The following is a 22,866-nucleotide window of genomic DNA, read 5'->3' as shown; positions in this document are numbered from 1 at the left end:
GTGTGGTGAATGTGTCTAAGTGTTTGTTGGGATTGGAGGTACCATCATACCTTTCAATGTTCAGGGGTTTTTAGGTTATGAGTAGGGGGTATCCATGATGTCATCTACAAAAGGGTGCTAGTGAACAACATTATGGTGGGTGTTGAGTGATCTAGGTAGAGAGTGGATTGGATGTTGCTTGTGGTGGTTATAGGAGGAAAATTGAGTGTGATTTTCCTGGGTATGTGTCTCGACATGGGTGGGTGGTGGGGACGAGGAGCGAGGTGGAAATGGTGGTGATGGGGGTGGCGAGATTGTAAGTTGGGCTCTGAGGTTCACATTTTCCTCCCTTAGTCATCACATGTTCGCCTCATGTTGTTGCTTTAAGGCCTCCAAACCAGCCTTTGTTTTCTTCTATAGTTGTTCCATTTGCTCTCGAATTTCCCACATGATTGATGTCTTGGCTCGTGTGGAGCGTGCAGACGAGTTGGGATCGTCTTTCCTTGTTGATACCATTTTGTGACCTAGGAGAATTTTTCTCGGTCCCACGGTGGGCGCCAAATGTTCCCGTTGAGTTTCAACAAGGTTTGACCGAGTTGTCTGATCCTCTTCTTCTCAGTGGGATCTCCGACCTCCAATGTTGAAGTGGAGGGAGGTACTTACAAAGGGACTCTGAAGAGCATGTTAATGGTGCTCTGAGATGTTTATGTGTTTATAACTGGGATGAGTAAAACGTACATAAGGATCTCCCCTCTGGGTTTATATATACATGTCCGGTGTTGGTGGAGTTACACAATGTTTAGAGCCACGCAACTGCTCCTCTATGCATCATAACGAAGTTCGTTGGTGACAATTAGAAATCACCAGGTCCTCACGACCCAAGTACGTGCCGAGTTTCATCGGCCATACAATACACCATTAATTATACATTATACATGATTTACAAATGAGATATTTGATATTTTTAATTATTTTGTTTTATATTTATTTTAGTATTTTTAAATAAAGTAAATTTTAAACTAAAATTTGATTTAATCGAACTTGATTTGACTAAGAATGTTTCTAAAATGGTGGTATTAATCAAATTTTCTTACAAGATCACTCACCAACAGAGAATCACTTTCAATCCACCAAAACTTGTAGTCATAGTATCAAGAGAGCTGCAAAGTTGAGTAAATATCCCATGTTTCAACCACTGGAACATTGCAAGTTCCTAGTTGTGCATAAAACCTCAAACCCAGAAGCCATTGCCGTTGATGAGAACTCCACCACAAGCAACTTACAGCCCGCGAGCAGTCTCTAAGAAGCTACGGTGGCTAGAGGCTTCAATCCTTGGTTGCCCAATTTCAAGCTTGGCATGAGAAGGAGTTTACGACCTAAACATTTTATCCCAATAGATTTGGCTTTTAAAATAAAAATAAAAACCACCCAACCATTTTTCAACTTAAAAGCTAAAACATTAGAAGAGGGAAACAAAAGCAAAAAGGCGCGAACTCTCCCGCGCTAACGTCTTTATTTTATTTTCTCCAATGCTTCCTTTGCCGTCTTCATTCACCAAACCAAACTCCCACACTTCACAATTCACAAATCACACTATGCAACATTTTCACCCGGAGCCCCACATCGCTCCCACCGTCTCTTCCGACGCTAAGCGTAGCGGCAAAAAGCGCGGCAGCTACAACTGCGGCCGCTGCGGCCTCCCTAAGAAGGGCCATGACTGCACCGGCAAGACCGCCCCCACTCCCACCTCCGCTTCTTCCGCCACCCCTTCCCACTCCTCTTTCTCCGCCGTTTCCGCTCCTTCCTCCGGCTCCGCCTCCCGCCGCCCGCTGTCTCACCTCCGCCGCGCTCTCTCCTTCGACGAGGACGAAGCCGGCAGGCTCGATCCGTCGGAGCCCGCCGATGTGTGGTCTGTAGAGGATGATCTGGATTCGTCTGGTTTGCCGGGGAATCTTCTATGGGAAGTGTTGAGGAGGCTGCCGCCGGCGGGGCTGTTAACGGCGGCGATGGTGAGCAGAGGTTGGAGGGAGATGACAAGGAGTTTGTGGAGAGCGGCGGAGGAGTTAAGGATTAGGGTTCCGGCGTGGGCTCAGGTGGGTTTTGTGTCGTCAATTTTGCAGAAGTGTCCGGGGATCGTGACACTCTCTCTTAAAATGGAAAGGTCTGTGGTCAATTTTTTCTTCATCTTTAACTTAAATTGAAAAAAATGAGATCGAAAGGTGTAATTTAAAACATGCAAACCTTTAAACCTGCACCACTATGCAAGATCTTTGCAATTCGTAAGATGTGATTTGATTGATGGATGAAGAAAAGGGCAAATCCGAAACACACGATGCTATAATTTCAACAACGAACCAATGAAAAGAAGATCGTGCTTAGAATGAACTAAAGGATAAAGTATTTGTGTTAAAATTGAAATTGTAACTGTAAGTCATGTTTGTTGATGTTGCAGTGATGTGGATTCCACGATACTGGCTTGTATTGCGTTCTCGTGCCCTAATTTGGCATTCTTGGAGATCTCGGTCTCTGATCCTGCAGTTAATCGGATCAGCGGGTATTACTCATGTTCTTTCCCTTTCTTTATTTATTTACTTTCGTTTCTCATTGGAAAGGTTGAGCTCTCGAGTTTGCAATTTGTGTAAGGAAAAATTTGAACAAATGATTGTGGTTTTATTCAGTGACACAAAATGATATATAACTTGAATTTTCGTACAACTTTTGTGTTTATATATTTAAGTATCTTTGTTCTACTTTATATAATTGTTTCTAATTAGGGTTTGGAATGTCAGATTTTGAGATATTTATTGAAGTTGATGATTGTATTTAATACTTGCTAATTTGGTATTAGTGGATTGATTATGAAAGTTTATGTTTGCAAGTCATGTTTAGGTTCTTTCGTTATAGATTTTGGTAGATCTAGAGAAATGACATTGAAAGAAATAAAATAAAAAAACTGAGGTTAACATGTACTTGAGAATGATATTTTGAAAATAAGTTAGAAGATTTAATTTTGATTAGATGGTGAAATAAAATTGACTTTGAAGTGTAAACATGGATGCGCAAGTATGGATATATTTTACGAGCCTCGTACTTCAAAATCAATTTTTTGTTGTCGAAAAAGTTATAAATTTCATTTTTCTTAGAATTGATAACTTTGGCCACCACCAAGCCATAAACAATTTGTAGTAGCTTGTAAGCTTAACTAGAGGATGCCACTTTTTGCTGATTAATTTTGTCTATTCTGCAACATTAACAATGCAGGGGTGAATTTGCTCGATTTGTTGCTGATAAAAAGAGCCTCAAAAGCCTCAAGATGGAAGGTTGTTCTAACCTTGGAGGTTTTGTTCTTTGTTCGTCTAGTCTTTCTACCCTTTGGCTGTCTGATTTATACTCTCTGTCTAAAATGGTGATTAACTTTTCTATCATTTTTTATTATCTTGTGTGATGTGATCAATTTCTTAATTTGATATATCCCTTTGATCTTGTTTTTCAGAGTGAACTCTGGTTACTAACAGATACTCTGAAATGGTAGGTCTTTAATTGTCCTCAGTTGAGAGAGGTTTCATTGGAGTTTGCTCACCAAGAAAGTGACAGTACTGATCTTACAACCATGGTTGAAGGTTTGGGAAGAAGTTGCCCGAGGTTGAAAAACATACATATATCTTCAATGCATCTTTCTCATGCTGCTGTGCTTGCTCTTACTGCTGCTCAGTTAAGGTTTGTCTAAATCTCTACTATAATCCATAATACCGGTCAATATTACCTCACCTCAAGTTTGTACTAGACATACCCCTATATATGCACAGACTGAGTGAGTGAACACAGATTTATTTCATATGTTGTTGTTGACATGATTTTTTCATTATAAATATAATAGATATTTTTTTATTAAATACTTTAATTTTGTTATCCTAACAAGTTCCTTAAGCACCCGATGGTATTTTCATTTACATGAGAAATTGTCTTCCTTGTTTGATTTTTTGTTATATTCCATGCAGCACCAATATTTCATTTGCTTCATTTATCTGTATCAGTAATTCAGTATCCAACATAGATATTAATACTTTTGAATACTTCGTTGATATCAGCAAGGGATTCAAGCTTTAATTTCTTTTTATTTTATGAAATTCTAATATTGCTATATGTAAGACGTAAAAAGATGTATAATATAGAAATATAGAAGTACTGTCCCTTGATGAACCCAAAATGAAAACTCTTTTCTTTATGAATGATCTCAAGGAAGGTAAGGAGTTAATACTTCCTTGTAATCACAAGGATTTATAATTTTATTTAATTTTTAGTAATGCCAAAGGAGACTATGATTTTGTGATTTATAATTCTTAATTTGGATTTTCAGAATTAACAGTTATATATTTATTATGTTTTATGAATTTTATAGTAAATTTGTATTATACATGTACTGTATCTTATATATTTTTGCAAGTATTGCCATATCAGATAGCAGTAGAGTATCTATACATAATAGGTTATATTTGATTTTTAACTGCTGCAACATCCGCCTTAATGATAAGCTTGACAAAATTTTGTTGTTTCCATTATTAGGGGGCTGCGAATGCTTTCACTTGTTCTTGGATCCGAAGTTACCGATGCATCTGTTGCTGCAATTGCCTCAAGCTATCTAAATCTGGAATTGCTTGATCTCAGTGGGTATGCGTGTTTCTATTCTAGTTACCTTCCATGTTCTATAGGAGTTCTGATGTGCATATGCCTAGAAAATGGAAAGTGGAAACAATTAAGGTTCTGTAGCAACTTGATACAGTAAACGCTAAAAAGAAGTGGAAAACCCATGATAGTAACACATAGTTCAAGAGCGGGTTAGTGGATCCTCTCCGGTCAACTCCATCTTTAGTCAAATCACAGTGGTTCGTTGTATCTAATAGTCCACAACCATTGGTCAATTAGTTGTTAGATTGGTTGTTGTTAATAAAGATCAATGTTAATCTATAAATTGGTCAAACAATGATCAATCTTTTGATTGATTGACCAATTGCAAAATAAATTGATCAATAGCTGTGAACCATTAGATGCAAATAAATTGATCATGCTATGAATGACTGAAATTTGGTTGGTGAGGGCCAGTGAGATTGTTGATTGGAGAAGATCCAGATCGAGTGTGTGAATGTGTTACCTGTTTCATGAAGTGTGTTACTATGTTTAACGGTTTAACTAATGTCACAGATCCAGCATCAGTGACAGTGGCATTAGCATGATTTGCAATGTGTTCTCTGAAACATTGACAAGGCTCCTTCTCGCTCTTTGCCCCAATGTGACTTCAAGTAATAACTGTTTTATTTAATTGCTTCACCAACTTTCATTTGGTTTAATTTCTACCTTCTAATCAATTGTCTCTCACATTTCAGGTGGCATTCAATTTGCTACGGCTCAATTGCCACATCTTGAACTTATGGACTGTGGCATGACCATATGTGAACCTAATTCCCACCATCCAACTGCTGATGAAAGTAACCGCAAATTACAGAAAACATTTGCTACTAATCTACACCTTACAAACCAAAAGCTAATAATCAAACATAGTTGTTTAAAGAAACTTAGTTTGTGGGGATGCTCAGGCTTGGATGTAAGTTTTATTTGACTAAACAAGTTTGTTGAGCATGTTTTTGCTCATGCTTCTAATATTTGGAATTTCTTTTTTTGAATTAACATGCAGGCCTTGTATTTAAACTGCCCACAACTCAATGATCTTAATCTAAATTCTTGTAGAAATTTGCATCCAGGTAGTCATTTTACACCATGCTCTATTGTCATTATCAGCCAAAAATTTGATGCAACATTACGGATTTCCTTAATGATTGATCTTTCCCCCCTTTTTTTGTACAGAGAGACTGTTGCTTCAGTGCCCCAGTCTAGAAAATGTGTATGCATCTGGTTGTCAGGACATGTTAATTGGGGCTATCCAAAGTCAGGTAACAAACCAGTTCAGATATTTTCTTCCTAATTTTGTAATTCTATATGCCTTTTGAGATGGAATCTTCAGTTGTTACTTGTCAAAGTAGCTTATAAGCTATTAAAATGGCTTATCAAATACTTGAAAAAAAATTTGCAGTAGTTAATGAATAAAACATGTTCTAACGTCTGATGTACCTTTCCATGCTTGGTTGTGATTTGTTTGCAGGTTTGCAATGCTTTTACTGATATGGAAAACCCTTCACCTTGTAAGCGTTTACCTGATGGCTCCAAAAGGGTTCGGGTACCTCATTTAGTTAATACTGAGGTAAGCTAAAAGAAATAACAGATCATGTTTTGGGATAATTTGGTGCGATTTTGTTCTGCTTAGGAAACAAAAAGTTGAAAGCATGTTAGTAGGAGCTAGGAAGCTATCTCCATACCACGCATGCAGTCTGATGCTGCACCGTGGCAAGTGGCTTTCTGGCATCTTAAATAATTTCATCCAAATTTTAATTTTGTGCAACAATGTTATCATATGACCATGTTCTACAAAGTGAATCGGTGTGTCGTTCCTTTCCCATATAAGTTGGAAGGGGATTCAAAACTTGCATAGATTCCTTAACTTGTGCTATGCTTTGTACTATTGCATAAGAGGATTTTATTTGGACTTGAACCTCAGCTTATAATTTTTTTCTTTTTACATAATTTACACAATTTTGTTTCAATGTGCAGTCGCCTGAGGATGAGAAGAAGGGAAGGAGAAAGAAGAGACGGCTTTGTAACGTGGTTGTTGATTGAGTGGATTTGTAGTATCATTCAGTGAGAAGAAAGACAAAGGATATGGATGAGTAAAATGGGTCTTAGATCTTGTGTCTTTCTCTCCTGATGTCAACTGCAGCTGTCATAAGATTAGGGGAGATAATTGATCATTGCATATTTGTATTAATGTACTCCCTTTTGAGAATGGCTTTAGCGTATGCAATGTCTAGTATTTAAAACTCCACTAGGCACTAAACAAGTCATAAATGTTCAAGTTAGGTTCTTGAATTGGCGCCCATGAACATAGAATGCGAATTATAGTCTGCTCAGTAGTCTGTCATTCCGTTCTATGAAAATTTTCGGTTTGCTACCTCATTTTTTTCAATAAATTTGATATATTTTCACCCTGAAAGGAAGCTATTGATCGGGTGTCTACAAGTAGTCTCAATATAGCCGCATTAATCGGTCTTGTATTTTTTGCATGGCCAACTTCCTATAATCAATCAGGCTGGAATTCAATATGCAGATGTAATATATATAATTTTTTCAGCCTGGAATTCGTATAGCATGTTCGGATTCCCATCCTCAGTAGCTTTGATGCCCATCACAAGCAAAATAGTTGCTTGAGTTTGTTTTGACAAAGATTATGCTTCATACGTTGATCAGAAACGCTTAAACAAACCTTGCAGATAATGTTCGATTTGGAAACAGTCGTGAAGTATCAAATGATGGTTCAAATTTAAATCCTTTTTTGTACCATCTCAAATTATCCTTATCATATTCGGGCTATTTTTAATTTATTATTATTTTTTCTTTTTATTTTTTACTTTAATTCACGATGTTATTTGTTTTTATAAAATTGTAAATTCTTTATATAATTTTTTTAAATTTAGTTCCTGATATTCAAAATGATTTAAAACTTGTTTTGAGATTAAAAGGGATTAATTATTTTGAAGGAACAAGTAAAAATTTCAAAAAAGCAAAATGAAAATAATTTCATATTATAAAACCTAAAGAGTTATTTACTAGTGTTGATGACTAAAATAAAATTATATAATTTCCCGTTGTGATGCATTGAACGCGCAACTAGCACTATTAAGCTAAAAGAAGAAAGAAGAAAAAAATTCGCCGTTGCCGGGGATCGAACCCGGGTCACCCGCGTGACAGGCGGGAATACTTACCACTATACTACAACGACTTAATGATACTTATTTCAAACTAAACCTATTTAACCATTAATAAAATCAAGTATGTATGTGAAAAGCGTGAGGCAGTGTTGTTGTTGACATGGTTGAAGGCGAAGGCGTTTGAAATCGAGTAAATGGAAGCGACATTCTCTTCAACGACGGCAAGAGGATACTGGAATCAGACACGTGGTTCGACAGGTCTGCTTGTAATCCTTATATGATTCTGAACAATTTGCCAATGGAATTTCTTCTGCTACAACATTCCCTTCAATTTCGCTTCACACAGAACCTTTGTTGCTGAGAGTAGATGAGGCTCGCGATCGGAAACCGAGTTCACTGTCCATTGCGCGGCCTAGCAAGTTCGTGCAGCTGTCACTTGCTCGAACCAGGAAGAGTTCTTTCTTTAAGGTTCATGATTCAGATTTTTCTTTTTTGAAACTATGATTCGATTGCATAATAGAAAAAACCTCAAATACAATACACAAAAGATTTGAAAATGTGAATTGATGATTTATCAAATCGAATTTTCATGTTATTTTGATACAATATTTCATTTGCATGTTTGAAATTCCAAAGGCACACAAGTTTTAATTAGTGTGAGCGCTGCATGCGTTGTTAATTCTGTTTGGTACCGTTTTTCGCTCTGCCAGGTGTTATCTGCTGAAAAGGAACAAATTCACGTTGTAGAGGGAAGGTATACCGTCTTTCGTGTTATAACTTTCAAGTGTTTTAATCTTCATACATACTTTTTTCTTTCCTTCACTTGCAAATTCAAAATGAAGATATGATATAAATGTCAATTTTGTTTGTGGAGTATGGTGCAGCGAACCTATTATTCATAGCCTAGATTTGCTAATCGTCTTATGGGAAATGTAGTAAGAACTCAATATAGAATGCAACTTTCCTTACGTGATAATGATAGACACTGAATCTGTGTCTTTCTTTTCTTGTCCACAAAGAACCATAGTTATTCAAAAGCATGTTTAGCTGCTATCATTGAAACTTATGGAGCAGTTGATTCCTCGGGGAAAAAAAGAAATAGGTGAACCTGAAAAAGCAGCATGCAAAGATGAAAATAGCATTGAAATTTGTCTACAAAGTTTTTTGTGGTAGAATACGAATAGATTGTCTTAGCTGAGTTGATATAGTTACATCTGTTGCTTGCACTTTGCAGTCGTGTTGATGAGTTATATGATGCATTGGTTACACGTATTCTGCCTTTGGTCTCAGTGTCATCAAATCCTAATCACAAGTAAGTTATTGTTTGTGGAATTACAAAAACAAATAAAGTTTGATCTGAGTATTGCTGCAATTATACAGATGAAGTTTGCCTTTGTGGAATGATGTATTTCCATCACCATGCATGTATTATCGAGCCATTAAATGTTCACACTCCACCAATTTTGTGTCTTATATGCCAAATGCATTGATGGTGGTTGTTTATTGTCAGCCCCATCCACTGTATGATCCTGAAGTATTATGGCATTGCCTTAATTAAACTATGATTTATTACTGAACCTTTATCCAGTTATCATGACAGGAATTTTCTCATTTTTGCTTTATAATATAGTGACTAACAAAATTCTGTTGTTATGAAAGCTTCAGTGAGGTGGGGCAAAACTGCTATTTTGATGATCTTTTTCTTGCAATTTTGGACTAGATTTTTAATCTGAAAAACATCTGAAGTTATCTTCAATCAAATGTATGGCTCCTGTACTATGCCAATTATTGTATGAAGAACTTGGACTAGTAAAGTAGTTAGATCTCGCTCCTCTTTTTTTGGGAGGTTGGTGAAGCAGAAGATATCATCAAATGTCAAAAAATTCTACTGGCCTTTTGTGTGATATTCCATTTATATTCATGGAAATCATGATTTCTATGATACTGCACAGGCTTTTAGTTGGGCTGGCTGGTCCTCCTGGTGCTGGAAAAAGCACTCTAGCACATGAAGTAGCCAGACGTATAAACAAACTTTGGCCAGAGAAAGCTTCTTCCTTTGACTCTCAGGTTCAACTTCCAGATGTTGCTATTGTGGTTCCCATGGATGGTTTTCATCTTTACCGATCTGAACTAGACGAAATGGAGGTTAGTGTCCTTCAGTTGCTCACCATTTTTTGTTATCCAAATGAAATTTTATACCGAGTTTATTTCTTTTCATTATTCTTAGTGGTGATCTAGAGTGATAAGTTAGAGCAATCCATCAAATTAAATGTACTTGAAAGTACAGTTGGTGGGTGATCTGCTGTCATTTTCTATGTGACAAAGTATTCAAATGATTGGGGTATGAACATCTCATGATATTTATTTTATAGATCTTTCCTTTGAGATTTAAATGAGGCTACATTCAGATCATTGGGAGATTAGAACATAAGTTATGTCCTGTGCAAAAAATAAAAATAAAAATTCTATTTAGTTAACTACATTGAGTACACTGTATAAATACTCATGAACTAAAATCCATATTTATTGTCGATAGCATGAGGAATTATAATTCTGATATTCTAACCGATGTTTTTGATAATAGAATCCCGAGGAAGCACATGCCAGAAGGGGAGGTAAGGAACCCCTTTTTATTACTCATCAATTTCAGACATTGTATTTCTTAAAAAACCCATTGACTTTCAAATTTGTATATCAGCTCCCTGGACATTCAATCCATTGCGACTACTTCAATGTCTCAAGAATCTGAGAATGCATGTAAGGTTTATTAAATTTTTTAAGATTTAATGTTGTTGTTGTTATTATTAATATTATTCAGCATGGCTTGGAAAAGTGGAAACTTTAGAATTGGTTTATTGCCTTGACTTTTTCTCTCTCAAATTATATGCATTATGTTTATGGGAAAATTCTGTGTGAAAGCTGGGATGCACAGAAAGAACAGTAAGCATCTGTGCACTGACATGATGGAGTTCTTATCTGCTTTGTTCTGTTGCATTTTGGTGAAACAAATTCTTCAGGGATCAGTTTATGTACCATCATTTGACCATGGTGTTGGGGACCCAGTTGAAGATGATATCTTTGTGAACCTTCAGTGAGTATCTTAACATTTAAGATGTGGTCCACTCATCAGCATTTTATTAATTTCTGACACAAATTATGATATATATTGAACAAAAGTAAATGATGAAATATGATTCAAAATATAAAAACAGAGACATTGTCATCATGAGGTCAAGCTAGGGGCAATGAAATTCAAATTCTCCACCATTATAATATGCTTGTGTCTATATTTGAATTTGTCATGTAATCCACTGTTTTAAATTTTTTGAGGCCAATCTATAGTAGTACTAATAAGCTGCATCAAGAGGTAAGCTGAAATCCAGGTGATCACATTGAAAATCTACACGTTAAAGAATTTTCTGTTGAGTAAATGTACTAACTATAATTGAATTTTATGGTAGTTATATACATGTAACAGCTCTAGCGTTTAAGCCCCAGGTAGTCATTAGTTTTGTTGTTCATTTTGTTATTGAGAAATTCTGTAAAATTAATGTCAATAGGCAATAATATCTTGTGAATTTTTCCTGTAACACTTCTATTCTTATTTTTTTGCTTATCTCCAGTTATCTTTGTCTTTTTACAAATCAGGGTAATTGATTTTCCAAATTGTTGCTTCTTGTTACATTGCCAGCTTATTTTGGTTTTGTAGATATATACTGCTGCATGGACAGATTCCTTTGTTTTCTTCCTTTGTGTAGGCACAAGGTTGTTATTGTAGAAGGTAACTATTTGCTCTTGGAAGATGGGGTATGGAAGGAGATATCGTCTTTGTTTGACGAGAAATGGCAAGTATTGATTTTATCAAGGCACATGTTTCTTCATATATTTTTCCGTTGGCCTTGAAAGTTTTGAAAGTTGTATGTTAATTCTGTTATGAAAATTCAGCCTTGAGCCTGTGACACTCTGCTTGAAAATTCTTCTGTGAAAATTATTCTTATGAAAGACAATCGTATGTTTACTGAACTATATATTCAGCTGAACTAAACATTCAGCTTAGATTAGCTTGTGCTTGTTTCATGCGCATGCCATTATTGTTATTAAATAGGTATTTGGTTTTTGAACCCTAAGTAGATAGATGTGCCAATGGATAGAAATACTAGGGCTATTGATTCACTCCGAGCTGTTATCTCAATTTTTTTTCCTTTCTATAATCCAATATTTAGCCTAGTCTTTCACTGGTTAAATTGTAAATAAATTTTAACCATGAGAGTGTATTCATTCTGCTAAGAAAACAATGATTTTATTATACCCGTATGTTTGCTTCCTTTTTCTCATTCTACAGTATGTACTGTTTACCAAATACATGTCCATGTCTTTAGTCCCATGCTGAATACAGAAATCTACAGTTTTGTTTGGAATCAATTATATTCTCACATAGCTGAGTATAATGTTTTGACATGGCTATTAGTAGCCTTTCTAGTGCACCATTATTGAAAGAGTTCATTTAAATCTCAGAGTAACTACTTCTAGTCCCCATCACTGGCTTATGCTGTCTATCTTTCTTGCTAATAGGTGGTACTAAAAACAGGTCATAACTTGCATTTTGTTTCAGACCTACATAACCTATACGACTGGGTCTATTGGTCAATGTTGTGGAATGACAATTGCTTGGGCAATTTCATGATCCGTAGAAAATGGCTTTATATCTATCATGAAAGATGCAACCTAATCTGATAGCAATTTCTGCTTTTGCAACTTAAAAGAGAATTGTCAAGGATACCAGTTTTTCTAATTTGTTTGTCCCTGTTTTGTTCTAGGTTTATTGATATTGACATTGACAAAGCAATGCAGCGAGTTTTAAAGAGGCATATTTCAACTGGTATTTTCTAAGTACTTTTCCATAATATGTTATATCAGCTTCCTCCGTAGAGAAGGCATATTGAATTTACTTGTGATTTTCGCTTCCTTCTGCATCTATAGGCAAGCCTCCAGACATTGCTAAACAGCGGGTAAACTTATATTTTAAATTGTGATGTTTGCTTTTCTGATTATCTATGCCCAGTCGAGTGTTGACTATATATATTTGATCTATTTTGTTGGTATTGAGTAACACACTTGCATGCAACACTAAATTTCATGATGCAGATAGAGAACAACGACAGGCTTAATGCAGAACTTATAATGAAGTCCAAGAAAAATGCTGATATAATAATAAAGTCAATTGATTTCTGAGGAATCGGTTTGTGCCAAGTCAAGCCCAAGGAGAGTATTATAACCTGAAAAGGATGTCCGTAATAAATGAATTGTCCTTGTGATTTTTCAGAGTACAACAAACTGAAATTATTGTTGTTATTATACAACAGATTTTTAGTGCATTTTTTATTTTTTATTTTCCTCTGCCGTAAATTTAATTTTTTAACAGCTCAAATCCTAAAAATTATCCACAGGCCACAGCTTTAGTGTAAGTGCAGATATTTTGGCAGTGGGCCCAAGTACATACAACTACAAGACATGAGAGCCACTGCTACTTCAGATTTTGGGTGTGTCGGGGGTTCGAGAGCCACTGATCTCGTTTTCTGTCCTTTCAACTAAAAATATAACATTAAAAAAAAAAACTTTGAGAAAGAATGTTAACTTTTATTTTGCATTATTTTAACACAATTTCTATTTCGAAGACTGACACAAACACTTCTTATTTTATAAATACGCTATGCTATACTTAAACTGGAAGCTTTTATTTTTATATAAAACTAATAATATCTTCATTATAAAATTTGACTCGTTACATAAAACTTATTTTATTTCTTAAATAATTGTATATTAAATTAAGAACTACCCTTCTTGATGTAAGCATCTACTAAATTATTTTAGGTCAAATAATGTTATACAATGAAGATATATGTTTTATTTGGTAGAGGGGAAATAGTAGGAGATTGATAGGATACGATAAGAAGCTATTGCTATGCTATTTCTATGATAGAGGTCTAGGAGGGGGCACCGGGAGAAGGCTTCAAGCTATATTGAAGGATTTTTAAAGCTTAAAGAGGTCTAGAAAAGGTCATGGGATTAAGCATTCGCTTTGGAGCTTCTTTTAGTTGTTTATTGGGATCTTTGATTCTTATAAAAGATTGCAAATCCTTTGTGAATCCTCCTCCCTCCAACTTATCAATCTAGATGGTGGTGTAGTTCTTCACATCTTTTCCTTTTCGAATTTCTAGAGTTTCATCAATAGAGATTCACGAAATTGATTTCCGGAACGGTCCGATTTGGTCATTCGAAGCTTGATCTTCATCATGCTATCATTACAAAAAAAGCTAAGGAAGAAGACAAAAATTGGCTACTAGAAAAAAAGAAGATAGATATTCTCATTTATAATGATAATGAATGAGGGATACAATTTTATAACTTAACTGTTAATAATAACTAAACAAATGTCATCGTCTACGTTTAGAGAATTCAAAAGAAAACAAAATAATATTAAAAGGATAATATCTAACTCCATCCTATATAATCATTAAATTATTTATTTCAGTTTAAGATTATATTAGGGCCTCTTTAGGCTCATCCTACAGAAAAAAGAGATGTTTGAAATTGAAGTTGTTTGGTAAGGAGGAAACATGAGGGAAATAAATTTAAAGTTGGTGGACCTCATATAAAAAAGTTTCCACACCAACAAGGAGAAAAATGGGACTGAAATTGGGAAAGGTGAGGAGAGAGAGAGAATTATAATGTAATTATCCAAAATAATCTTTCATCTTGCATTTGATAATTGATTCTTTAACTCAATGATATAGTGTATGTTTGGAAAAGATTTTATTATGTATATAATACTCTTTTATCATGTTTGACAAAAAAGCAACATTCAAGACGTTTGTTTAAAATTGACGTGAAAATAAGCAAGACAAGAATTATAGACGCGAATTCAAACATTAATAATAATTAATTTTATTCTACATTATGTTGTGATTCAAGTCGTTGAAAATTGATTTCCATGAAGGAGAATCAATTTATCCTGGTCATATCTAGGAAATCGATTATGTGAGCTAGTATGATAGAAGTAATATAGTCTTATTATCTCTAAACTCTTGCTCTCCTCTCTTTCTATAGTAAATCAAGAAAGGCGAGAAGAAATTTCATTATTTTTCATTACATTTCACTTTTATTTCTCTCAAATCAAACAACAAAAATCTACACTATTTTTTTTCTTTATTTCCTTTTTCTCCATTTCTCTTTTTTCCTATTTTCACCCACCTTATTTTTCTTCCTTGTGCCAAACAGAATGATAAATAAATCACTTTAAGAGCATCTCTATTATTTATTGCTTAACAAGTTATTTATTTTAAGATATCGTTACTTAATTTTTTTTACCATACCATTGGAGGATATTTATATGTCTTGTTGGGTTGCTTAAAATTAACCTTTGATTGCTTAAGATTTTTAAAAAATATTTTTTATCATATAATGATTAAGGATTGCTTAAAGTTATACCATTGAAATAAAATATGTATGAATTATTTAAATATGATGTGGCATTATGGGAACTAATTAGCAAGAAATAAAAACCTAAAATGAGTTGTTTAAATTGCATCCATGGAGATGTTCCAAGTTACTAACATGCGTTGCTATAAAAAATCGTAAGTTTTCATATTAAAAGATAGATGATCATTGCTTCATTTTTTTAACTTAACATTTTGAAGATATATTTAGTTTTGTTCGAGACCAGGGTCTTTTTATTTTTTTTGGTAATTTAGGAAGATGCTAAAGAATAATGTTGAATATACTATTTATTAGTATTAACTTACACGATAAATACTTGCATTATATGAAAATGAAAATTTTGCATATAAAAAGATTATTAACTATACCATGGAAAAAAATATTTGTATCAAAGATACAATTTTTATATGAAAATGTATTAATATCAAAATTATATAGTTAAATATTTGTATTATTTTATTTTTTTTCATATATATTATGAATTTAATTAAACACTATATTCTATTATATTTCATATTTCATCTTACTTTATCACTAAACTTTTTATTTGTAATTTTTATTTTTACAATTGTTTCATTTAAATGTTTTTATTTATTTATTTTGGATCATTTTAAAAGAAGTTATTAAACTAATATGTCGATAATGCAAAGAATAAGAGATTTATGAAGAGAAATACTCATATGGTATTTAGTAAATAATTAGAATTCTGTTCAATCATCCTTAATTAATTTACTTATATATTTAGAAATGAAATAGCAATGTTGATCAATATAGTGCAGGTTTGTTTTCCCATTCCATTTGTTACAGCATGCATTACAAGACAACTTCAACGCCGTTCGGTGAACGAAGTGGGAAGATCAGTTGACGAAACGTCCATTTCACGGCCTTCCAAACGGATTTCCAAACGTATCCATAGTTACAATGGTATGTAATTAAATTTTAATTTCAAATAACAGACGACAATATATGAAGTACTTAATATACATATATAGTTATGAAAAAAAAATCTAATCTAAACTCTCCTCCTTTATCCATGGAACCTAATTAGGTCTGCAAAATGTAACCAGAAGTCAGTAAGGATTTCAACTTCAGATCCTGAAAACGCTAGCTAGTTCTAATTTCCAGTACATTTTCTTTATTATTGATGAAGAAATTATAAGACATTACTAACTTGAGAATAGGAAATGAAAGTTGCGTCCTTCACCTCTGGTATTAGTATTTTGTTCATAAACTTATTTATACACTTCGTTTATGCGTATTTTTGCAGTTTAGAGACAAATCTAATCGCACTGATTGAAAGGTGCCGAAACCAACTTGGCTTCGATCTGCAACTCTACCTCTCAAGTGCTCCAGTGGAGATCGACCACTCGACAGTGTTAGCTTCCCAACCATATGTGATAACTAATAATGGTCATAATCGCTTCTTGCGTGTTAGTTTGATCAATCACCGCAAAAAAAAAAAATAGAGTTAGAGGGAGGGAAAAAAATGGAAATAGAGAAACCATCAATTTTCCTTCACCAACTAGCTTACCAACTTGTAAGGGAATTGAATAATTAAGATCTCATGGATGAGGAAGCTCCAATATAGTTCCAATCCAAGCACATGTAGGTATCACAAATGTTTTTAAAAGAAATTGGAAACATATGCTTCCAATAATTTCACGGAAACTGAAAGCAACAATTTGACATCTAAGGAGGCACTTATTTTGTGACATTTGACTCATTAATTATATCTTTTAATTAATTAATGTGACATGACACATACATTAGAAGTGAGTCATATCTCTGAAGGAAAATATGTGCATTTAAGAATAATTTTCTCAAGTCAATCATGAAGTGCTATATATTATACTGAGTGCATGTTGAATAAATTTAAACTTGATATATTGTTGAAAAGTATAATATTAAGGGTTTAAGCCATAAAAAAGTATACGTGCTTGGCTAGAAAACTTTCAGTAACTTGTTTAGGAATTAGTCTTATATTTAAGACGTGTAAAGAATAAATTCATAATAACAAAATAAATAATTTTATAATTTTCCATCAGTTTTAATGCGAAAGATTTATCTGAGTTTTCTTATTTAATACGTCGAGTTTTCTGTCAAATTTTAATTTTATTTTGTTAAGGATATATAAGGGCTAGAACTCTCACGGTGGCTTTCACTAATATTTCGAATGGATTATCAATAAAAAAAAAACCAATCATAAAATTGGAATTCAAAACCCCCAGTACGTACTAGCTAGCTATAATCAAATTAAAATCCATTGTAATGCCACCAAAAAGTTAAATGAGGTGTCATATTTACGCGTATAGTACTACTGCTTTTGCACTAATATTTTCCCCTATCGTCAATCTATAATTTTTTTTGTTGATAAAATCTATAAAATTAAGTTTGGCCAACACACCTCTGTATATATATTTGGAAAATTAGACAGCGATATCTAGGAAGGAATATAATAATAAATTGAAGAACCTATTTCAATGGGCATGCATAAATGCTCCATGAACACGCACATGTTCTTGTTTCCCATCCACCATGTTCAGGGAACATTTCCAGTACTATATATTCGGCTCTTGATGATCACAACAAAAACTAACGTAAATGTAATAAATACAATTTTGTTATTATATGAAAAATGATTAATACCAAGGAATCTCATAATGATAAGGAAAACCTTTACAAGACAATTTTAAATGTAAAGCATGATAACATGTCGCTACAACTACAACAGACAAACACATCTTAAAATTATTATTAAGCAAGCACTCACACAGAACAAGCAAAGATATATAAGAAAGCCAAGTCTAACAACATGATTGAGAGTCATTATGTTCCTGTTCATAATTAGTACTTAATTAGACATGCATCTCATTGTTTTGTTTGAAATATTATAACAAACCATAATGATACACAAATTAACTATAATTCAACACCCTGCAATGTCCATCCGTGTCTGCTGCAGCTTATCCTTACTTTAGTTACTAAGCCAACTGGGCACCACAATTACAAAGGATGGGGCAGGTCATGAATTGTGCGACTAGTCTAGCTCCTGTTCTTGCATTTTGCCATGGCTCTTGGTGCTGAAATAATAAAATTAAAACAAGTTTTTCTTAGAATATATCTCTAAATAAGGAGAAATTATTAGATTTGATGACACGTATGCAAGTTTTCTAATTTATAAAAAAATTAATAATATTCGATTTGAGACCATAATTAATAATGTTCAACTACCTAATAATTTTTCTAGGAACATCAGAATTCACTTTCATGAGTGAATTACTGAAAATACATATAGAAGGTTTATAAATGATGTAATAAGTAATTCGTTCTTGCAAATAGTAATTTAAAGACTTGATATACTTACCAAGACCAAGACCAATAGCCTCCTTTCCTTTCATGATGCGTAAACGCTTGCATGATTCAACAAACATCCTGGTTGACATATATGAAGAAAATTCATGTTATACTACAAGCCTGTGCTATATACGAGTTGCAGTTAGAATGGTTGCAGTTAGAATGGTCCTTATTATATTAATCGAAACGTTTAATAAGCGCTGGTTTTATAGAAGGTTCAAACTCAGTTAATATTCATAAGGTTTATTATTGTGTAAGCTTTTTATTTCAAATATTTTTGGTGCATGAATAATCATGATGATATAAATTGGCATAGCATGATATAAGGAGGAATTTCTTTTGATATGTAGACGACAAATGCTAAAAGATTATACGAAACATCTTTTTAATTCCAAGAAATTATATAATTTTCTACGTAAACTTTGTTAAGCATGTGTTAAAGTCTTCCCCCATATTGCAAAGTTCAATTATCGTGGCCAAATTGATTTTGAGTGATGTAGAGTAGAGTTGAAAGACTTACTCCCATGGGACATCACCGACAAGCATCCAGTCACCATCCTTGTCCTCATAGGTTGGGACATAATCAGAGCTGTTCAAGAGATCATTCAGCTTGCTCTCATTCATGAAATCCTTCATTCCTTGGGATTCACAATTGCCTTGCATTGCATACATCAACAACAAATAAAGCATTAATATTTTGGGAACAACATGTGGGAGGGTAAGGCATTATTTATGTTTTTTTGGTGATTGGGTAGGATTGTCACTAGTAGTATTACAGTGACTTGCAGGGAGGTGAACTTTCTCTTTTTGGATTCCTTGGTTACTTAATATTTATATTGTTGTTATGTTAATATTTTGTAACCAAGGTATGGAGATAGTATTTTCAGTTTTCAATACTTGTAAATAGGTTGCTTACCCTTTGTGTATAATATATATCATCACTTTTGCTTATTAAAAAAACAAATAAAGCATTAATTAATAATCAATATGATTCATTAATCAAATAAATAAGCTTCTAATTTACTACATTCATGCAAGACTTAATTGGTTTCCTTTTTTAACAAATTGAACATTTTGTAAAGACAAGGGCTTAATTATAATTGAAAAAAAGAAGATTGTGTTTAATTAATTAATTACCAAAGGTGAAGGAGCTGAACATTTTGCCTAAAGAATCAGAGAGCTCTCGGTAACTCTTGTACATCTTCAAGTCCACTTTGCGAAGGTAAGGTGCTCCATCCATGCTAACTTTGACAAAGCTTGCATTAGGGCTGCTGTTCTTCTCGCTCTCTTCTCCAACGCTCTTTTGCACAGCCAACATGTTCTTCCGGAAGGACCGCACAGGTGGCCAACCCACCACCTGCGTCCTACACATTTCAACTCATCAATATCACTTTATATATTATGATCAATTAATACGCATCATGAACATATATGGTAATCATATAACGAAGTTAAAATAAGTTAATTGATTATATATAGAAGAACGTACGTTTTAGGTGACTTTGAAGTATTAGTTGATTAGTTATCAGAGAAAATTATATAATTGGTGGTGGCTGAGAGCCATATAAGTTTGCATAAAAATAAAGATTAATTAAGCACGTAAAAGTTTTTGTTTCTATTTTATGCTAATCCAAGTCCAACCCTCCTTTTATATATTCTTTAAATATGACTTAATTGTTTATATTTACTAGTGCAGTTTTACCTTTAAGAACCCATACTGTGTTTTACATCACTACCTATATGAATCAGCGGAAGAAGAAATTATGCCATGACTGATTAGGACAAGAAATGTAGCTTTTCTCTGGTGTACCATACATATCATCAAAATTTTCAGAGATAATTGTAAATTATTGCCCTTTTCTCCGTAACTGGCTAGGCAAGTAGAACACGGTTTTAGCATGAACCCTTACATGATTCCATATTTTATGTTGTACGAGAGTCGAGGGCATCTTATTTTTCCATTGCATATTAATATACAAGAAATAGAAATATTTCTTTTAGACAAAGCTCACAAAAGTGTACTTTTTTTTATCTCTCTCTATACCCACTCCTCTCTATATCACAAGTCTATGTTTCAGTCTCTTTCATTTTTCACCACCGTTTCTATCTCTTCCACAGCCAAGAGTCATATAAATATATATATATATATATATATATATATATATATATATATATATATATATAATTGAATATTTATTAGCCCTAGACCATATACCACGAATTAGTATATAATATTATATCATTAAAGTTACAACTAGTTATAGAAAATTAAGAAAATATTAATTAAATCATTGACCTATTTATTATATTATTATAAAAGAGTTTTTCAGCTGTGTCAACAGAAATAGGATGTTTAGTGATGTTTTGCCTTAGCCAATCCTTTTTAGTTTGTCTTAAAAAAATATTATTATAAATGTAAAATTAAAGCATCGATGGAAATGTATGAGAATTTGTAATTATATATAATTATTATAATGAGTAACTTACTTGGCTGGAGGCTTAGCAGGATCTGCTGGCAGAAGGGTCTTCTCCTTAGGCAAAGTCTTGTGCTTATCAGTTGGATCTGCAGCAGCAGCAGCAGTGGTTGCGGCCTCCTTAGAAGAAAGATTAAGCATCAAATCCACAGTGGTGGCAGACTCATCTTCATGACCAGTTTCAGTCTCAGAGAAACCCCTCTTCCTGATGAGCACTTCTTCAGTGCCTCCGTTTCCAGGCAGTCCAAGCCTTAACTCAGTTTCCTCAAACCCCATGTTCTCCTTCTTGAGGCCAACCTCCATTAGTTTTCACTCTCTTATAATATGCTCTATGATCACCTTATCACTACTCCTTCTCCTCTTTCTCTCTCTAAGCATTCAGTTAATTGATTTGTGTGGCAATAATAGTGAAAGATAGAGGAGGGGTGTGTGTGGGGGTACTAATGTTCTATGGTATAGGGGCAGGGGCAGGACAAGGGGACGTATAATACAAGGACGCATGGTGCGTCCTGTCTTTTTAGAGGGAAATGGGTTTGTGACACGTGGAGGAATGTGTGAGCTGGACTTTTCTGTGCATGCTGCCCTTGCTGACGACAAGGTGATGCTATCTTCCTATGATTGTTCAGTGGAAGAAGCGGAAGTGGACACTCCATGTTGCTTGCTTACACCACATATTTCTTTCTTTATTACTCTCCTTCTCCTAGGGTTTCGTCATTTCACACACAAGAGGGTAAGTAACTCACTGTTTTCATGGCTTTTATCATTCTAAATAATTCTTCAACCTTTCATTCCTGTTTCCCTTCTCACTCATCTCATGCGTATTTATTATTATTATTATTATCGCATATAGCTGTTATAATACACTTCATTGCATGCACACGCAAGATGGATTATTCCATAGACTAGCTAGTAACTGTAGATGTTTTTTTTTGTTCCGAAGGAAAATTAAAAAGTTGTGTACTTTATGCAACTTTTATGTACTGATAAATTTATATATAAATAAAAATATGTTCATTGAATGGTGATGCTCTTCGTTAAGCAAATATCAACGTTAGAGGTGACAGCACTATTCATCTTTGGATTTAACAACAATTATAATTGGTCTTACATCGCGATGATCCACCTAGGATCGTTTTAAAAAAAAGATTCTAAACTCTAGGAGTACTCGCTTCCCAAGTGGACTCTTACGTGGATGCATGCTTGAAAAAAAGTCTTCTACTATATTTTACCATTAGTCAGCAATAGACACACCATAGCTTCAGCTTAAACTCCATAATTTTCTACATCAATTGTTTTTATGCTGTCAATTCATATAGTGTAATTAATTGTGAAAAAAATGCTTCAGAGTTAACCGAAAGTTGTTCACTCTTTGGCTAGAATTGTCAATCAGAGTAGCCATAGTAATTATTAACGCATATCGTACGTGTTAAATCAGCATACATTATTACTGAAAGTGACGATACCTGATCTCTGGTGACAAGAAGATTTTTTGTTTCTAACGTTTTGCTCAGCTTGACTATATAAGCTGTATCCTTTAATTTCATTGTCTGTCAATCTATATCTATGGCTCTGTAATTGTCAAACTTATTGCGTTGGTTCTCTATGAAGTAGGCATGTTGCCTATTAAGATAACCATGGAGTTCAGATTGTTGTTGAGTGGTACAGAAACAAATGAAACATACAATTAATTAATGAAAAATGAAAGGCATGCATGTGTTTGCGGTTGGTGTATATTACAACTTGCAAAT

At 33.9% G+C, this 22,866-nt stretch overlaps 3 protein-coding genes and 1 non-coding gene across 6 annotated transcripts; 2 read left to right on the top strand and 2 right to left on the bottom strand.

Moving 5' to 3' along the window:
* Positions 1-1,394: 1,394 nt before the first annotated feature.
* LOC114399017 (F-box/LRR-repeat protein 17-like) lies at positions 1,395-7,086 on the top strand. Its single transcript, XM_028361111.1, has 11 exons — positions 1,395-2,140; positions 2,432-2,533; positions 3,241-3,385; positions 3,512-3,696; positions 4,543-4,647; positions 5,179-5,276; positions 5,361-5,578; positions 5,669-5,735; positions 5,839-5,924; positions 6,134-6,232; positions 6,640-7,086. Exons 1-11 carry the CDS (start codon positions 1,509-1,511, stop codon positions 6,703-6,705), a joined length of 1,803 nt encoding a protein of 600 aa, XP_028216912.1. The 5' UTR covers positions 1,395-1,508; the 3' UTR covers positions 6,706-7,086.
* A 706-nt stretch (positions 7,087-7,792) lies between these two features.
* On the bottom strand, positions 7,793-7,864 carry TRNAD-GUC. The gene has a single exon. It is a non-coding gene; the product is annotated as a tRNA-Asp (tRNA).
* A 71-nt stretch (positions 7,865-7,935) lies between these two features.
* Positions 7,936-13,182, top strand: LOC114397948 (putative uridine kinase C227.14). Of its 3 annotated transcripts, none has more exons than XM_028360026.1 (12): positions 7,936-8,051; positions 8,140-8,261; positions 8,504-8,547; positions 9,028-9,105; positions 9,746-9,938; positions 10,378-10,408; positions 10,492-10,550; positions 10,811-10,884; positions 11,552-11,638; positions 12,611-12,672; positions 12,774-12,802; positions 12,939-13,182. In XM_028360026.1, the coding sequence occupies exons 1-12, from the start codon at positions 7,988-7,990 to the stop codon at positions 13,023-13,025; spliced, it is 930 nt and encodes a 309-aa protein (XP_028215827.1). In that variant the 5' UTR covers positions 7,936-7,987; the 3' UTR covers positions 13,026-13,182. The 3 variants fall into 3 exon arrangements, with proteins under 3 accessions (XP_028215827.1, XP_028215829.1, XP_028215828.1); XM_028360027.1 differs by having other exon boundaries at positions 7,938-8,051; positions 8,161-8,261; XM_028360028.1 differs by lacking the exon at positions 9,028-9,105.
* A 4,825-nt stretch (positions 13,183-18,007) lies between these two features.
* Positions 18,008-21,905, bottom strand: LOC114400853 (auxin-induced protein AUX28). The gene is made up of 5 exons (XM_028363503.1): positions 21,132-21,905; positions 19,782-20,008; positions 19,165-19,300; positions 18,655-18,722; positions 18,008-18,370 (listed from the first exon to the last, which is right to left on the bottom strand). Exons 1-5 carry the CDS (start codon positions 21,419-21,421, stop codon positions 18,333-18,335), a joined length of 759 nt encoding a protein of 252 aa, XP_028219304.1. The 5' UTR covers positions 21,422-21,905; the 3' UTR covers positions 18,008-18,332.
* Between the last annotated feature and the right edge of the window lie 961 nt (positions 21,906-22,866).

Source organism: Glycine soja, chromosome 19, assembly GCF_004193775.1.
Source record: "Glycine soja cultivar W05 chromosome 19, ASM419377v2, whole genome shotgun sequence".
Classification (NCBI taxonomy): domain Eukaryota; kingdom Viridiplantae; phylum Streptophyta; class Magnoliopsida; order Fabales; family Fabaceae; genus Glycine; species Glycine soja.
Note: the sequence above shows the minus strand (reverse complement) of the source record. Positions and strands in the feature narration are given on the sequence as shown.